Raw genomic sequence first — 18613 nt, forward strand, 5'->3', positions numbered from 1 at the left:
CTCTTCCCCAGAGAAAAGAGAGAATGAATTAGAGTGAATTTATTAGAGACCGTGTGTGTGTGTGTGGGTGTGTGTGCGCGCGCTTGTCAGTACAGTCCAGGTACCCACCCTGGTTTTGGCTGTTGTGTGGGTGTGCGCGCACACACACACCCACCCACACACACACACACACACACACACAAACAGATCCTGAGAATCCCAAGCCTGTTTCCAGGTCCATTAATAAAACAGCAGCTCTTTATATGTGCTCTTCCCCTCGCTGTCTTGCCTTTCATCCTCTGTTTGTTCACACACACAGTGGGATTTTACTGTGTGTGTGTGTGTGTGTGTTGGCGCGTGTGTCTGTGTGTGTGTGTGTACGCTCCAACTGGGATTAGGGGATGGCCCAACTGTTTGTTCATCAGTCAGACAATAGTCGACCCCACTGTGGTACATATAAAAATCTGATCTCTCTTTCATCATGGGTAAAGGGGAACACCTCTGAATTCAAGCTTTTCTCAGCTATTTTGAGTAAATTGTTGATTCAGACCTCTGACTCAATGTTTTAGCTCTGTTGTATTAATCTCTAAAAAGACAAACTATAGACTTGTGTGCAGGGTTTGTTCTGCTATCAGCAACATGTGGGAGCCAAACTGCACTGCTGGCTTAAGTTTGCATGAAGGAGCAGCTGAAGGAAGTTTGGGAATTAGGAAAGGAATAAAAGGGTTGTGTGCCTCTCAATCAATAAGAAACTTTTAACTGCTGGTGGTGCTAGAGGAGAAGGCTGATGATCAGTAGAACATCTCAGCCATCACAAATGTCAACTTCATGATGGTGCAAAGTCACAGGAACCCCAAGTAGGATTCATCCTCTAGGGATTATAAATATTTGCAAAACCTTTCAGGGCAATCTATCCAAAAGTGATGAAAAATGATTGAAGTCCGAACCAAAGCGATGGAATTACTAACGAACAGACTGACAACTCCATCCCTAGAGCTGTGCTGCTAGTCGCGCTGCTGGGAATTAACGCTGCAGTGACTTCAGGTTGCTCAACAGCATGGTATTAGCACCAATTTCCTTTTGTTTTTGCAAATGACTTTGCAAAGGGGTCATCAGGATAATGTTTTACCTTAGTAAGTACCTGTAAGTAAGTAACCTTTATTTCAGTACCTGCTACACTCTTTCCTTCTGCCTCCTGGGCCTGCTGGTAGTTTAATAAGGGAGTGACTCTGTTAACTGTTGACCTAATGCATACCATTGTTACTATCACATGGTTATTTGGCAGAAAGTCACCAGTTAACAGGATCACTCGTAACTTATTTAACTGCAACACCAGAGAGCTGCAGCACACCAATGGAAAATTAATTGGAATAATGAGTCGACCAGTTGGAATCTTCGACTAAAGAAGAAGTTTTCACGGCAGAGGCTGTGTGGTATTGTAATGTTGGAAAATTGGATATTTTAGCACTAATTTTGTGACTCTGTTAACATTGGGATATTGAGTAGAATACTTCTGTTGTGTCGAGTCTCTTAAGCTTAGCCACTTTGGGACACTCCTGTGGTTGGCTTGTGAAAAGCAAAACTGTTAACTATAAGACAATAGCTGATTAATGTCCAGATGACGAGCCAGAGAGGGACAAACAAAAAGCAGAGCAAATTCTAATACTGAGCAATTTTACTATCATGACTCGGTAAGATGACTCAGATGATCAGCGGCAAAAATACGATCGGGGCATCGCTACTCATTATCATTAAAGAGCGAAAATTAAAACGAGATGAGAAAGTCTAACATAAACTCTGTGTGCACCTAACCCCTTTACTATTTCTATTTCCACCTGTTTTACTCTCTCCCTCTCTCTGTCTCTCTCTCATACACAAAGACACACACAAACACAGTACGCAAACATTTTAACAGCTCTGGACCAGAGAGGGATCATTCTAGTTTACTGAGAGGGAAAATGTGAGTCAGAGCAACACTTTCCTGGGTATTCTCCTTCTCTCTATCTGACTGTCAAACTGTCAGCCTTTCTGTCTCACCTTTCCTCCTTTTCTCTGACACAACTTTACTCTTGCATCATAGCTCTACCTTTCTGTTACACCATCTGGATGTCTCACACCCCATCAATCCATATTTTATTCTCTTTATTATTATTCACATTTTACAGAAGCCTCAGAGCAGCATATTCTTGAATTCTGAATTGAAGTCTTTTTGACAATTTATTGTGTAACTTATTAGACTTAGTTGCTTAGTTGAATGCATCTGATTTGCTGAGGCAGGGATTTTGAAGCCTGAAGTTTAAGAAAGAGAGACTGCTGTTCTATAAAAATCACTCGGCAATCAACCTACCTTTTGAATGTGAAAAAAGTTGAATGGGTTTGCTCAACTTAAAATGATCCTGAAGAATTCAAAAGTCACAGTGTATAAGTAAAACAGCCCATGCGTTGGTCATTAACAGGGAGTGTTTGCAAAATATATTGTTGTTCTGATCCACTGCATGTCGTCTTGCCTTCTCAGTATACAAACTATTGTTGTCTTCTTTGCTGACGCAAAAAGGAAACTGGCTAGTGGCTGGACAGATAAACATGACACCATCTGAAAAGTCCGCTAAGATTACACTGCTGATAATACATCTGCAGTTTGAGTCAATTTACTTATAAATCAACAGTATCAATATAATTATCTAAGAGAGCATGTGAAGACAGAAGAATAATGACTTGAACCAACTAATTGTCACACTTTGCAATTATGCAACATGTCCTCTGTCCTCATTTCTTTACTGCATTTAAAGTGACAGTTCTAATGATGATTCAGTTCCCAACAATCACTTTGCTTGGGGTTATAGAAATCTTAAATAACTGCAGTGCATAATCTTCTCCAATACGTCATGCTCTGACAATCTGAATATTGTTGTTCATGCATTCTTTTAATTTCTCTGATTTAATACACATCAAACAGACTATGCATCACCTCCTGCACGTCATAGGATTTTTGGTCCTGGAAAAGAAGACTACAGATCGTACATGCTGAAGTTCAGCTGATTTCAGGTTTTAATCACTGTTTAATCATTCGAGTTGGAAATAAAGTAGAAAAAGTGTAATTTATCACTTCCTCTATGGAGGGTTTACAGACACTCCTATTAATCCAGTATTCTTCTCCTTTCCCTCAGTGCCTATCTCAATTCATTCAGTTTCTTTAGCTCAATCTCGCCTGTTTCAACTCAGAATGTTCCTCTATCTTTCTCTGTCCCATCATGTCTACCGTCTACAAACCAAATGTCTTTCTCTATACCCGTCTGTTTATTCCCTCTCTCTGTGTTTTGTGTGTGTATAAACGTATTTGGAACATCAGCTGAATCGCAAATACGAAACTGTATGTGAGGTATGTAAGCCTCATGTAGAATTGTGTATGTTTGTGTGTCTGTGTGCACTTTTGTGTTAGTGTGAATTAGTGATTGTCTTAAGTCCGTGAATACATATGGCTGACTCAGTGATTCTGTCTACAACACAGCAGCTGCATCTTATCTGCACTGCTGTGACGTGTGTGTGTGTGTCTGTGTGTGTGTGTGTGTGTGTGTGTGTGTGTGTGTGTGTGTGTGTGTGTGTGTGTGTGTGTGTGTGGGCATGCATGGTATCTGGAATAGGAATCTTAACAGTTTTCCACATTAGAGAAGGGGAAACGTCAGAATGCTATTGTAAGAGATCCACTTCCTGTCCGATAAGCAAAAATCTCTCTCTCTTCCTCTCAGTCTCTTACATACACAAACACACACACACACACACACACACACACACAGAAATCCTGACAAGCAAAATTTGCTTTCTATTTCTTTCTATTCTCCCTCTTTCTATCTTTCCACCTTCCCTCTCCATTAGTCTCTGTTTCTCTGTCTTTCTCTAATAAGCAGAGGTTTCCTGCTAAGGGCAGGCAGGGCAGTGTACATGAAAGAAAAGAGAAGACAAGCACTGAGAGAAAGACAGTAAGAAAGAGGAGCCATGAGTGTATGAGTAAGAGCACAAGAGAAAAACTGCAAAACAGAGTAGTAAGATCTTTTTTGTTCCATGAATGTTCGTATTATGAATAAAAACTGGAAAGGACAGCTGTAGAAATCATACGAGATTATGGTTTGTTACACCATTTGGGCTAACAACTGAAAACAAGCATATTTGCAACTATGACTGAGCCCTTTAAAAGCTTTAAAGCAACTATGAGGCATTTTTCTGTATTCAGAAATACAATGTTTCAATGTGTCTATAAGCAACATGAATGAGAATGGTGAATGGGATCATAAGGAAGAGGATTCCTTTGTAATGCACAGGACAGGAAAGCAGCAAAGCAGACACCAACATCGGTGGAAAAGTTCCTCAGTGTAAAATCAAATATATAATCCAGACATGTTAACAAATTGAATGACACACATCTAAATAATGCATGCACTGTATGTATGACTGTAGATGCTTCTAAAGAGGGCACAAGAGGTCGCTGGATGGTTTGATGAGTGTGACAATCGTACTGCATGCAATCTCAGTTCAGTTGAACAGATGATTTTGAAGGAACACGTTTCCTCCATAATCAAATAATACTTTTTGGTAGAATGCTTTAAGGGTTCAGAGACTTGTACAATCTGTGCCAAGCAGCATCGTTGCTGTTGTGGAGGCTTGTGGTGAGACAACACTGCACTTTTCATCGCTGTACTGTTTAATCATCCATTTGTTTACATGAGTGCTGCTGACACTTATTAGAAGTAAACTAAAACAAAATTAGACAGTCCGCCTCATTATATATTGTTCCCATTATTAAATTTCTGCTGGTATAAAATTGATGAGATTCAACTTGAAAGACACATTTGTATTATAGTCTCAAACAAAAACAAAACTCTTCATCTGGTCAGTTATTCTATATCATCATATCATCATATATCTCTCTCTTGCTTCTCTTCGTCTCCTTCACTCATTTTTCCTCCCTCTTTTCTTTTCTGCTAACTTTTTATCCTTTACTCTTTTGTCTCTTTTACATCACTACTCTCATTCCCTTGTCTGCCTTCTTTCTCTCAACTCAAATCTTCAATTCTTTTCCACCTTATCGTCCTTTTTCGTCCTACACTATGCCACGTTTCCTTCACTCTCCTAACCATGACCCTCTGTACCATTTCCTCACTTGCATCTTATTTTCCCACACTTTCTTTTTATCATGTTTTGCTCATTTCCTTTCCTAAATTTCATACTCCACTTTCATTCCTCCATTTTGTTCTTCCTTCTTAGCCTTCTTCTACTTTTCCAGTTGACCTGTATTGACCCTTAGTGTTAACCGTCATGGTAACTGTGTCAATGTTTTCCCCTGTGGGCCCATGGACTATCAGTGGGTGTCTGCAGTCCACACAAATTGCCTCAACATGACACCCACTCTCGTCTTCTTCCATGTCTCTGGAGTAAAGACCACTGCCTCGAGTTTAATGGTGTTAAAGTGGCAAAATTGGCCACTAGCACCTCAGTATGTTTTCACTAAACCAAGTAAAATAAGCGTTTAGGGCCTTACATTACAGTCTAAGTCCTATTCAGTCTGTGTGCTCTGTCAGTATAAAAGAGAAAATATTTGTTTGCCACCAAATGCAAAACATTAGTCACACTTGACCACTGTCTGCAAATTATTAATAACACCTACATCAAGAACAAGTGTAATAATAAAGTACTGTGCTGCAAGGAGAGCCCGTTTATCTCCTGAGGAACAAAACACTGGATTGTGATTGTCTGCTTGTGCCAGTTCACTGCCCTCAAATTATAGCATTAGCTGCTACTGGACTACAGTAGGTCTTAATTCAATTACAGTACATATCTTTCTTTATATTATGTGCCCTCCCAACAACCTACTGTTAACAAGAGTACAAGGCCTGAAAATCTACAGTCATTGTATGTGTATGTGTATGTGTATGTGCATGTGTATGTGTATGTGTATGTGCATGTGTATGTGTATGTGTACGTGTATGTGTATGTGTACGTGTACGTGTATGCGTATGTGTGTGGATAGGGGTAGGGGGCTACATGTATTTGCCTGTGGGTCACAGTAGGCCCATCTGTTGTAAACCAAACTGAATCAAACACACAGCTAGAAAAACTCTCCCGCAAACCTGACCTCACCATACCCTTTCTCTCTCTCTCCCTCTGTGTCTCTCTTTTGCTCATACACAGGCTGTGTGTGCAATGTGACAAATGACAAATGTGAGCAGGTAAAGTAAGACAGATCATTTGAAACTGCAGGTATTATTTTACAAACAAATTTAAGCACCTCAAATTTAAAGTCAAAGACACAAACCATATATCATAACTAGAGTTGCACGATACCCACGGTACCCCACGGTTCGTACTATACTAGAAATTCTACACGATGGTACTACCGTGGATTACTATACTACCGGTGCCAGTTTCTGCTACATAGCGGCCGCTCTGCTCTCCTCTCGGCTTCTCGCTGCATGCTACTCCCTTGTAAACAAACCAACATGGCAACTACTGCAACCGATCTACACAGCTGCTAAATGATTGGCTGTTTGCCTGTTACTGGTGACGTCCAGGGATATGATAGGCTGTTTCCGCACGCTGGGTCCGCCCGTCTGTTAGCTGATTGGCTGTTCGTGTGTTTCTGCCGGCAAGTACGAACTCCATGAAGACTGCCCCACTTCCATAGAAACTCGCTTCAAAACAAACAACAAGCTGAAGTTCTGTCTCGCCTAGACGCGCACACGGCTTACAGTCACAAACACAAAACAACGCACTCACCATGGCAGAAGCACCGGGCCCGAGCGTCGAGTCTGCCGCGGCGTCATCGTCAGGGGCAACACTAATTTTGCTCAAAAAACCAAACTCGTTGTTTCAAATTTGTTTCAGTCTAATTCTGTTATATAGTATATGTTTATCATGCACCAAACAACATTATAAGTAATTAAGTATTATATATATTTAGTATTTATAACTTGTATAAATACATTGCAGTTTATAAAAATAATAATAATAGTAAAAAAAAAAAAAAAAAGGCTGCAGTATCGCGATAATACCCGGAACCATGATACTTTGTCTGGTATAGTATCGTGGTTACTCATTTTGGTATCGTGGCAACTCTAATCATAACCAAATACTGACATTCAGACACCACACAGATACACAAATTGCATCGGTTATTATACTAATCAGCATAGTAGCATAATAAACCAGACAACACTCAGTGACAGATGACATTCATGGTAATGACCACCTCAAAACAATGCATGCATCAAATACATGACTTACACCCTCTTAATACTAGCCTTCATATCTTATTCCTAAATAGCGAGGTAAACCAGGTGTTTCCAATGGTACTAATTAAGGTGACCTGAATGTAACTGGGCCTTAATTAGTATCATTGGTAACACCTGTGTTTGCCTGTTATTTCATGTCAAAATGTCTGCTGTAAAAAAATATTGCAAACTACCAAACCTCTTCAGAATTTACTTCAGAAATAATAATTTATGCAGAAATGTCTTAAACAAAGTGCTTTAAAATTAAAACAACACATCGAAATATTTAATTATGGCAAAAATAATGAGTTAAATAAGGTTGTTTTTGACTTACCACCTGCTGGGATTTGCAGACTGTCACGGTCCTTCAAAAAAAGAAGCTAACTTGGCTAAATGTTTCTCTGCCCAACACAGGTCCAGTCTTTAAGTAACGTAGCCAGCTCTCCCATTAGACTGTGTGTGTTTGCAGTCAGTAATAATTTAGTAGTAATAATTCCTGATTTACTGCTCGCTAATGTTAGCTAAGAAGCTTTGGACACGCAAAGTAACGAAGGCTGATATAAGTTAAGCTAACGCTAGCTGGCACTATAGTGGGAAAAAAAAAACTTTCTAACTTTCTTACTTCTTTCATTTAAACGACGTCGCTTACTTTCTGGCTTCCCTTAATATTTCCTTTGCCGCCACAGCAAACAACACCGCTTCTAAAACGCAATTTCTACTGTAAGCGTCTACAGTATTTTTTAATCGAGGGAATCGTGAACTTCACCTTTCCTCACCTAGATGACGCGAAGGTCACTGACCGGGTGCAATACCCTGTTTCACCACACAAGCTAACGCAACGCAATCCAGAGGGGCGCTGTTTCACAGATCTCATTAAAAATGCGGAATCAACAATACAATAAAGTACACTGCTGACAAAGCAAGAATTCATTAATTCAGATTTTTTACTTAAGTAAAAGTATGGATGCTACATTACAGAGTAAAGTAAGAGTCGTCACTGTGCAAAAAATAGCCCCTGTCAGCTGGATTTATATAACGTTTTTGTGTGAATACTACTGCTGCATTGATGTGTATGTTGCACTTTACTGCTGTAGATGTTTAAGGTTGCACTAATTATAACTTTATATGTTATAGTGAGGCCAATTGCTTTATTTTCGCTGTAGACTGAAAATATTTGGGTTTGACATCAAAATATGAATATAAGACAAAAGATCAACATTTCAGCTTTTATTTCCAGATATATTTTATTTATTTGGGTTTTGCCTGTGCAGCTATAGTTAGAGGTGTAACCAACATGAAAACCAGAGAGCTGTCTATGGGTGAAAAACAAGCAATCATGAAGCTGAGAGAAGATGGAAAGTCAATCAGAGCCATTGCACAAACACTGGCCATAGCCAGTACAACCATTTGTAATGTCCTGAAGAAGAAAGAAAAAAAGTACAAAGAAAAGCCTCAAAAATTCTGGGACAAAGTTTTGTGCACTGATGAGACAAAAATGAACATTTAACAAAGTGATGGAAAAACTCAAGTTTGGAGAAAGAAGGGTTCTGCTCATGATCTCAAGCATACAAGCTCATCTGTGAAACACAGTGGAGGTAATGTCATGGCTTTGTGCTTGCATGGCTTCTTTCTGGGACAGGCTCATTCATTTTCACTGATGACGTAACACAAGATGGCAGCAGCAAAATGAACTCAGAGATCTGAAGCCAAAGGTCAATGGTGAGGTCAGGAAGGAAGAAAGTGTTCAGGAGCCTCTGATGTCTTATGCTGTATTATTTATTGACGCTTGGCCTAGAGACACTCTCAAAGTTCATCCGAAGTGCCTGAGTCGGTCTCACATTCTGCCCAACTCATCCTGGTGGAATGACTTCAAACACCAATATAACACCACAAATACTACTCGGCCAGAATTAGTCAAAGAGAGTGTCTTTACCCATGGAGGTGTTATTGTCAACATATTCTAGTCTGGAGACACAGATGTCTGTTTATGCAACGTTTATGGAACGTCAAAGGCAAGCTATCTATTATGACTAAGAAGACAGCGATAGGTCTCTTCGACCCTGGCCACCACAGTGTTGAGATAGGCTGGCACCCACTGTTCCCGACCAAAGTCAAACAACTAATACTGCCGAGGACCTCAAGGCCCACACGTGACCTTGTGTTACCTAAGGATAGAAAATTCCATAACAGCAACCAAACTGATTGGGAGATCATTCATCATGCAGCAAGATAATGACCCAAAACACACAACAAATGACTTCATCAAGGCTAAGAAGTGGAAGGTTTTACACTGGGCAAGTCAATCTCCAGACTTAAACACTACAAGGCATTTTACCTGCTTAAGAGGAGACTGAAGGGAGTAACCCCCCAACACAAACAACAACTGAAAGAGGCTGCGGTCAACGCATGGAAAGGCATCACAAAAGAAGAAAGCAAAAGTTTGGTGATGTCAATGAGTCACAGACTTGAAGCAGTTATTGCAAGCAAATGATTAGCAACTAAATGTTAGGTTTTATTCACTTTAACCTACTTTAAGTCTATCTGTTCCAATACTTTTGCTCAAATGAAAAATAGGTGAGTTTAAACAAAAGGTGCTATCTTCTACATTGTGTATCAGATCAAGACGTAAATACCTGGAAATAAAAGCTGAAATGCTGATCTTTTGTTTCATATTTTGATGTCAAACCCAAATGTTTTCAGTCTACAGCAAAAATAAAGGAATTGGCCTCACTGTTCCAATACTTTTGGAGGGGACTGTACATTGATTTCACTGGACATGAGGTTATGATAAACTGTAATCTGAAGTAGTAACTAAAGCTGTCTAAAGATGTAAATGGGAGGAAAAAGTATAATATTTGGCCCTGAAAAGTAGTGGAGTAGAAAAAGTAAATTTGTACTAAAAATAAATAAATAATGACAGTAGTAACTTAAATAATAGCTATAATAGGTAACATAATTGGTTGACTGGTAAAACCTTCTGTGAGAACAGGTGAAATAGATTCATAGCTCAAGGCTAAGTCATTCAAAGGCTTTAGAGGTAAAGATTGGCATGAATATAGCAATTTTAGATGTAATATTTTTTACTGCTTTCTTGGTATACTGTTTACATTTTGCCCACCTCTGAAGAAGGCAATGAAAGTGTCCAATTCCAAGCTCTCTTGACACAGCTCATCCTCCTGAAATTGTCAGTATGGAGCATGGATACATTGCACTATGATCTATTTCAACTGACATGTCTTCTGGGCTTTTAAACAGCATTTTATCTTTACACTGCAGAGGAGAAACATACAAGCTGCACCACAAGCTTGCAGGACTGAAGCTTTTGCTAGAAAAAAAAACTTGAAAATGAGAAATTTGGGTTTTATAGCTGCCAGAAGGCACAGTGACTCCTCTACACTGTTTGGGGGTTTGCAAAGACAATAGGCCAAGGGCAAAGTGGCCAGAGTATTACTAGCTGCATAAAAATATATGACTGAGAGGGGGGCCAGAAATAACCTACCTTCACTTTATGCACTTTGAGTGGTAAATTTGTTTTTGTGAGAAGGTGTAGGCATATGCGCTTTCTCTGCTGTGACTCTTGCTACATTAAGCTATAACACTACTTTAGGTCATTGTTTAAATAAGAAGCTATAACCATTCTGGCAATAAAACAGGAAGAAAAATCTTTTATTTTGCTTAACTATATTTTTCCCCTTTTCACTCACTGCCCAGCATTTCCTTTCTTCCCTGAAGTAGCAAAAGTAAATATTTCGTACTTTCTATAAAGTTCAAACAAACATCTTAGAGGCAAATGAGCAGGATTTAGAGTAGAGAGGAGTAGAAGTTAGAAGAGAGCTGAGTTATGTATGCTGTTTTGTGTCCGTGTTTGTGCTCTATATCCTGAGATAGGAAAAAAGTTATGAATATGCATAAAGCAAAGCGCTACACGCAGGTGACATGCTTGACTTGTGTTACTACTGTGAGCAACTGCACTAGAAAAATGTTTTCTCTCCTTCTCTAAGGAACAAGGAAATGAGGGAGAGAAGAAGAGTAATCTCATGGGAACACTTTCTTTTTCACTCTGTGGATGAAAAACCAACACACTAATGATGCAGACACACATGCAAAGGAGCACAAAACCATCTAGCTTATACACAAGCAGACACAAGAAGATTCAAATATATACCCCCAACCACGCACACAAAAGACAATCTACTCAGAAAATTGTGTGCAAACACTTTTCAAAGTGTACTTCAAGGGAATATTCTGCCCTCCTTTCCAACTCATTTAGAGTTTGTTGTTAGCTTGCTGAAGGGCTAGATATGCAGATTAAATACAGCCAGATATTAAAGCAGCAATGCATTCTTAAACAGACTTTTGCTTGGACAGTTCAGTCTAGATTTTGAGACATGAGAGAACAATTCGTTTCTCAAGTTAGAAGTCAGAAAAATGAGGATCTAATCTCTCTTGTGGTAATATTTTGGAGACCGATAAGCCATTTTGACTACTCATAACATTAACAAGAGAAATGATAATACTCAAGACCATTACTCAATCAAAGCATCTCCTGATAAAGATAATGATGAGACATTTGACACGAAACCCATTTTAGGCTCTTCAGTAAGACAAAAAAGTACAGAGCAGTCTGAATATGATTTCAGCAAAAAGTGTGCTGAAAAACGAGGAGAGATATGGAGCAGACGGTGTGTCTCTCAAGGGAAAACCAAGAATCCAGTTTTACAGTAAGATCCTCAAAGAACAACTGAGAGGAAAAACATACACATCCAAAGGTTTATATAACACCCTGTTTGCCCTGCATACACCGCATACTAGAAAATTTGAATCCTGATTTAGCAACACTGCATCAAGCCTGACTCATGCCAGTAAAGTTATTGACAAAAATTTGTGTGAGAGAGATACTCATAAGATAGCACAAAAATAATAAAGTTTCTTTGAAGCAAGTCAGTTTATGTGCAGGGTAATGTGGAACACTGAGGGAGTTCAATTTGAGTATCCACTAACATAGTCGTGGACACCCCTGGCGATAACCCCAACATAGGTGTCAGGTGGCCTGGGCATTTGGGGCTGTAACCACAAAGATTTTTTCTGTAGCCCCACATAATTCTCCAATTTGAGGAGTTTTCACTCTATTCCTTAATGTAAGTTATGTAGCATATTGTTCAACACATTACAGTAAATCCTTACATGTCATGGTGCATATTTTGAACATTATATATCAAGAAAAACATTGGCTGTCCCCAAATCAAGCTTATTTTTTTAGCATAACATAAGCATAACTAGTTTCAGTTTAAAACTGATGAAGTTACATTTTGACAGAATTTTTTTTAAAGCCAAACCATGTTAAAGATGAATGAAATACCTCACTTTGTTTGAATAAAGTACTTGTCTTTCTAAATGTGTATCTGTTATATATTTAAAAAAAAATAAACAAATATAGTGAAAAACAAAAGAAAAACTCGAGAAAGCATTTTTGCGTGGCAGAATATGATGGGACAAGTAAAAGAAAAGGAAAACAGTGTTGAGAGGGGTGGCTGAAGGGAGGAAAAGAAAACAGAGCAGGAGGAGGTACAAAGGGGATTTAGGGAGAGGGATATAGAGGAAGGGGTGAGGGAAGATGAGGGAGGTGAGAGGGGTCAGACAGCGGGAGGAAGCTAATGTCTTTATTTCCTGGTGAGGTGGGACCTTGCATTTACCCCTGAGGTCAGTGGTCATGGACAGGGTCACTGGGGGTGCTGTGAGGAGGGTATCTCAATACAGTGGAAGAGAGAGAATATCTATATAACAAAAAGAAGTGGAGAGAAGATGAGCCAGAGACAGAGTAATGGGAGAAACAGAGGGAAAGAAAGAAGAGGGAGACCTAGTTTCAGTCAGGAGGGGAATGTGTAAAGGTGAAAAGGTTGAGTCAGGTTGAGGAGGTGAGAGTACTCAAGGGGGAGAGGAGGGACACACACACATACTGTACACATGAAATAATTGTAGATCTGGACCATAACTGCAGGGATGTATGGGTATTGTTTGAGGGTGTGTGTACTGTATGTTTGTGTTGCATGTATGGATCTGCATTACTGTGTATTGTGGGTTTGCTTTCTGTATGTATTGCAGGTGCAACTGTTAATGTGTGGATGTGTATTTCCTTCTCTCCGGAGGCTCAGCCAACACAGCTGACAGATAAATACGAACTGATTCAATGTATGACTCTCTTTCTCTAGAGTATTGTTAGGAGTTATCCTCTTGAACCGCTTGACTTACTGCCTTTCATTGATGTAAATCGCATTTGTCAAATACAATGTGATAAATATCCGGTCTCAACTGGTCTCTGTGGCTTACTGGCTTTTATTTCAACATGTAACTGCATTAGAAGCAATCACGTGAATTAACTTTGACAAACATGGCAAGATAAAACAGAGATTCAATCTCTGTCTTTATTGTTCCTCCAGGGCATTGTTACTGCATTTAGTTCTACTTAACCTCACAGCTTGGCACTTTTTATTAACCCATTATTATACCCACTATTCAGTAATAATGTAGATGACATCAGTCAAACATTTTATGAACCGACAATGTTTTGTTGCGTTCTTTTAGCAACATTATTTGATGTCTGTTTGTGGACGTGGTAGTAGTACTGGTGTGTGTGTGTGTGTCTCTTCCAGCAATTTTAAGGCAGCTTTAAAACTAGGACTCTCCATCTAGTTTAAACAAAAACATACTGTATGCTCATACTATGGTATGCAAATGGACTGCAAATGCAGTAAATGTGGACAGAGGTGGGCTCACACATATAGTATCTTCTACATGTAAACTGTACATGCAAACTTGCAAAACTGCTAAGTTTCTTTTCCAAATGAGATATAAAGATAAATGATAGTCTTTTACTGTATCCATATTACATATAACATATAAGACTGATATATTTGGCAGTCCACTGCTGAATAACTAACATTGAACACAATGTTGTTTTTAGTATTATGTATATTTCTGTCTTTCCTTCTTCCTCTTTGGAACAACAGACAAACATAAATGAATACACTGTGCACCTCTAAAAGTAGTACGGTAACAAAACAGAGATCTACAAAGGGAAGATGGTGCCACTATGAACATTTACAAACAACAAAAAAGCATAACGCTTTTGTTTTCTTTCTTGAAGTTGCAGTCAATGTTGTATAACATAGACTGAAGTTGACTGCAGTTGGCTGTAGTTATCTACAAATGAGGTCCAAGTCTACAGAAGATGACTACGGTAATGTATACTATTTCAGGTTTTGAGTGGTAAATGTTAGTGGATTGTGATGGATAAAAGAAAAGTAAAGTTGTTTCAGTTATTTTGCCGCCGCACACATTAGCACACATCATGACTATTTTCTTTAACCTTCACCTAAAACACTTTTGGTATAGCACAACACGGCTGCTGCTGCCTGAATGAACCTTCCCTTGGAGGAGGTAGTTGCCTTCACTGAACATCTGTCTGGATCGTCAGATGTCTGCATGTCTACCTGTGTGTGTGCACAATAGTGTGTCTCTGTGCATTTATGTGCATAAAGATGTGTGTAACTGTTTTGTGAGCTTGTAAGTCCACAAGTACTTCTTTGTGTGTGCAAGTGTGTATTTGAATATTTCTATGTGAGTATGTTCAGAAACAATGGCGTATCTCGGTCAGTGATATGATTCATGAAAATGGCCCGCTGACTGGAATCACACTGAGAGAGAACAGTCTGTTCTCCAAAAATACCTCATCTGACTAATACTATGGCGGAGGGGTGCTCAAGCAGCACACACACACACACAGACACACACTTACACACTCACACACACACACACACACACACACACACACTCTTTTATAAACAATCAAATGCAATATTTGCCTCTAAAATTGAAGGGGGTAATTTAAAAAGATGCATGTGCAAGTTTTCTTTTTTTTTTCTGGCAGAAATAGACATGTGTATGACAGAATGTGACCCAGGACACTATAAATAACCTCTCACAGCCTCAGTTCACTTTTAGACCCCCTATTGCTGTCCAGTTCTAGTTATTCCTGATGTACCTCTGTATGACTGTGATTCAGCAAGTTTAAAATATCCCTTTACCTTTCTGAGCGACAATGGCACTGTGTCAATAAAGACAGCCTGCTTATTCTTTCAGGGAACATTAGATTGAACGTAGCATGTGTCCATCATAACTCATGTTCCCACAAAGTAGCAAACACCATGGCTGAACCGATGTGAAAAATACTTTTAGCTGCAGTTACTCTTAAACCCATCCTTAACTGTATATAATACTTGCTTTAAGTAAAGTCTGGCTGTCTACTAAAAATACCAACATCACTCTCAAACTACAGGGTGAATAACTTTATTCACAACACATTTAATCTTGCTGTTGAGTGTCATGATTTAATTTTGATGAGAAAGTATATTCAGGATCATACTTGAGACAGAAATCTCAGCTCATCAGCAGGCTGCCAAAGTTCCAAGCTTCAAAATCTTTCATCACATGCTTTCTCCATATTTTCCAGTCTATGGTTGGTACCCATTTCTAGAGGGATTGGATGACAGAGTGACCCTGCAGATTATCATGTTTGGTTTTAGACAATTTGTGATACTATATTTAGGTCTAAATGTAGAGTTCTTCTCTTCAGTCATGGTGTCATCTAAATTAAACAGTGACTCAGCAGACTATAAATATGGCTCTGGTCTGTATTTTTCTTCAGACTCATATTTCTATCTTGTACTAGAGTTATTCTTGTTCCTGTTTTTACTATTGGACATCTGTATGACAGAATGTGATTCAGTCAGCTATAAATATGAATGGCCTTTCTGCCCGGCCAGCGATGCGGATTAGCAACTGTTCCTGCTTTTCCACTGGGTTCAAAACACGCTACAGCACACATGCAAATACCCCTTACATACTCATTCTCACTTGCCCACAGTCACTACTCTGCGCCTAAACACCCACTGGAAGAGAGATGCTGAGTCCGAGAATGTTGAGATGCATGTCTGTAATATACCAGAAAAAAAACTTTCTTTCTTACCTTACTTTCTGTATTCTCTCCCTGTTTCTCTTCAGTTTATCTTTATGTTTCACTCTTTGTAAACTTGTGTCTGTTCTAGACTGAGAGGGAGCCAGGTTTCACAAACTTTGTCAGTACCAAAAAGTAGAACAATGGGAAAAGGCAAAACATAGCAGAAAGAGAGAGAGTGAGAAAACTGTGTGACTACTGTTCTCATGGTGGATTTTTATGCACAAGATAAAGTATAAACGACACTGTATTTTGTATTTTGACAAAAATAATTGTAGCTCTAGATCAAGGATTGTAACTACTTAATATTATGATGGTTTTTATTCTTCTCTAGTCGTCCACTGACTCCTGTTAATTACTCGCCTCCAGTTAAGCTGAACATGAAAAAATGTTGCAGGGTAAACTTGGGGTGGTCAGCATTACTTCACCAATAGTAACATACACATATCACATTTAAACAGATCTGAGTACTATGATTATGTAGAATAGACTGAATAACATATGGTATCTTAGTTTTAACCTATGTATTGGTGTATTATTCCTGTTAGTGAGTAGTTGGCTGAGGGGAGAAGAAAATAAAGGCGGAACTGTTGTGATCTGCATATTGTAAAGTACACCTTATAAGTGTCCACTGACCTGTTTTGATGTAAATATTTTATTTTCATGGTTTTGTAATAACAGTTATAGTTAATTGAAATATTTTCTCCTAATTGGACAAAATACAAAAATACTATGTTTCATTAGCACTTTTTGTGTTTGTAAAAGAAATAAAGTTCTTGCCCACACAGTAATATTATTTTTCATCTAAACATTCATTAATTTTCCTCAACTCTGCTTTATCATCAAAACTATCTTGTCAACCACAGTGCTTCAGTTTTTTGTGTTTTAACAGTACTGACATTCTGAAAAAAACATTTAATGATTTTAAGTTGATAAAAACATACATTTTTAATAGTGATTTAAAATAATGGTACTGCACATATTATAACTATCTATCCAGAGAGAAACAATATAGTCATGGTTGTGAGTCACATCCATCTCAATTTCTTCTTCTGTAAAAAAAAAAAAAGGGGTCTCCTTTTGTCTCCTCTCCCTGTTTCCATGCCACCCCTGACACTTAAGCTCATAAGAAGAGAGAATTATGTATGACTACACAGACCCTGCACCATTGCCACTTACATAAACAGCTGTTTGTGTAGTGTAAAAGTTAATGGAAATGTCCTTCGGTACACCTGCAATGGATCTGTGATAATGTTGTAAAGCACTGTTATAGACTGGGGGAATTAACTACTATTTAAGTCCATATATGTAAGTCCATGGTCGACATGATTAAATATTATGATTTAATGACAGACTTCTAAAATGAACATTGTAAACTGTCATTGAGTCTTGTTGACCTTAATCACTTAAAACTCTCTCTACCCATTTGGGTGCTATGTCAGACCTGTACTTGACACTGGTGCTTACAGTATATATTAATACATGTGATTGGTGGGTGATCTGGTTTCAATGAAAATACTAAGGCTGGTACATGATACTCATCGAAGGAGAAAAGCCAGCGTGACCATCAGTGCCTTGGATTACCGCTGCTACACACACACTCGCACTCACACCCACACACACCCACACACACACACACCTACACAAGTCAGCCACTTCGGTTCTTGTGTCCAAGAGACATTTAACCGGGAGTCTGATTGAATTAAGGGAGTCATGTCTTCTTATCACCAGATTGAGGGTATCAATGTATTTGTATTCACTGGTGTTATTAATAGCACCCAAGAGGCAACTAGACACCGTAAAGTGCGGTGACAAACAGATCCACGGGCTATTAATAGAAGGAGATGGAAAAACTATGATCACCAAGCAGAGACAGAGAATGAGAGAGGAAAATCCTGACACCAACTCGTAGGGTCAAGAACAAGATGGTGGCCAAGAAGGCTGGGGAGAGAGAGAGTCATTAAGTTGTCAATAATTTTATATTGTTATATAAAAATGAAAAATGATGGACCTCCTTTATCATTGTTTTAAAAACACTGTTGTTATGTGTATTCAAAAGGATTCAAAAGGATGTTATGGACACAGAGACGGAGCAGTAGCAGCAGCAGAAGAAAACTGACAAGGATTCAGAGAACAAGGCTGCTGTAGGTACTTGTGTCAAAAGTACAGTGTCAGCTCTTCAAAATGCTTTGATATTAAGTAAGCTGGAGGATAAACAAGTTGTCTGGTGAAGTTAAAGGTCAAGAATCAAAATTTGACAGCAGTTCAACTGCCTTTGAGAATTTTTAGCTCTCCAAAAGGTTGTTTAAATATATGGTTGAAACAGGGGATTTAAACATTGTGTGGCTGACTGTAAGTG

At 38.8% G+C, this 18613-nt stretch overlaps 1 protein-coding gene across 4 annotated transcripts in view; it reads right to left on the reverse strand.

Moving 5' to 3' along the window:
- The window catches only part of esrrga (estrogen-related receptor gamma a), a 138312-nt gene that overhangs the window by 111763 nt on the left and 7936 nt on the right, over window positions 1–18613 (reverse strand). For 2 of the 4 annotated variants that reach the window (XM_027281646.1, XM_027281643.1), the window contains exon 1: window positions 7576–8026. The exons of 1 other annotated variant lie outside the window; for it this stretch is intronic. Coding sequence is in view for 1 of the 3 variants with exons in the window: in XM_027281642.1 (XP_027137443.1) it covers window positions 6748–6750 (3 nt within the window). In the remaining 2 variants the exon portion in view is untranslated. Of the gene's footprint in view, window positions 1–6747; window positions 6811–7575; window positions 8027–18613 lie in introns of those variants that run through there. One more of the 4 variants, XM_027281642.1, reaches the window with a different exon arrangement.

Source organism: Larimichthys crocea, chromosome VIII (assembly GCF_000972845.2).
Source record: "Larimichthys crocea isolate SSNF chromosome VIII, L_crocea_2.0, whole genome shotgun sequence".
Taxonomy (NCBI): Eukaryota; Metazoa; Chordata; class Actinopteri; family Sciaenidae; genus Larimichthys; species Larimichthys crocea.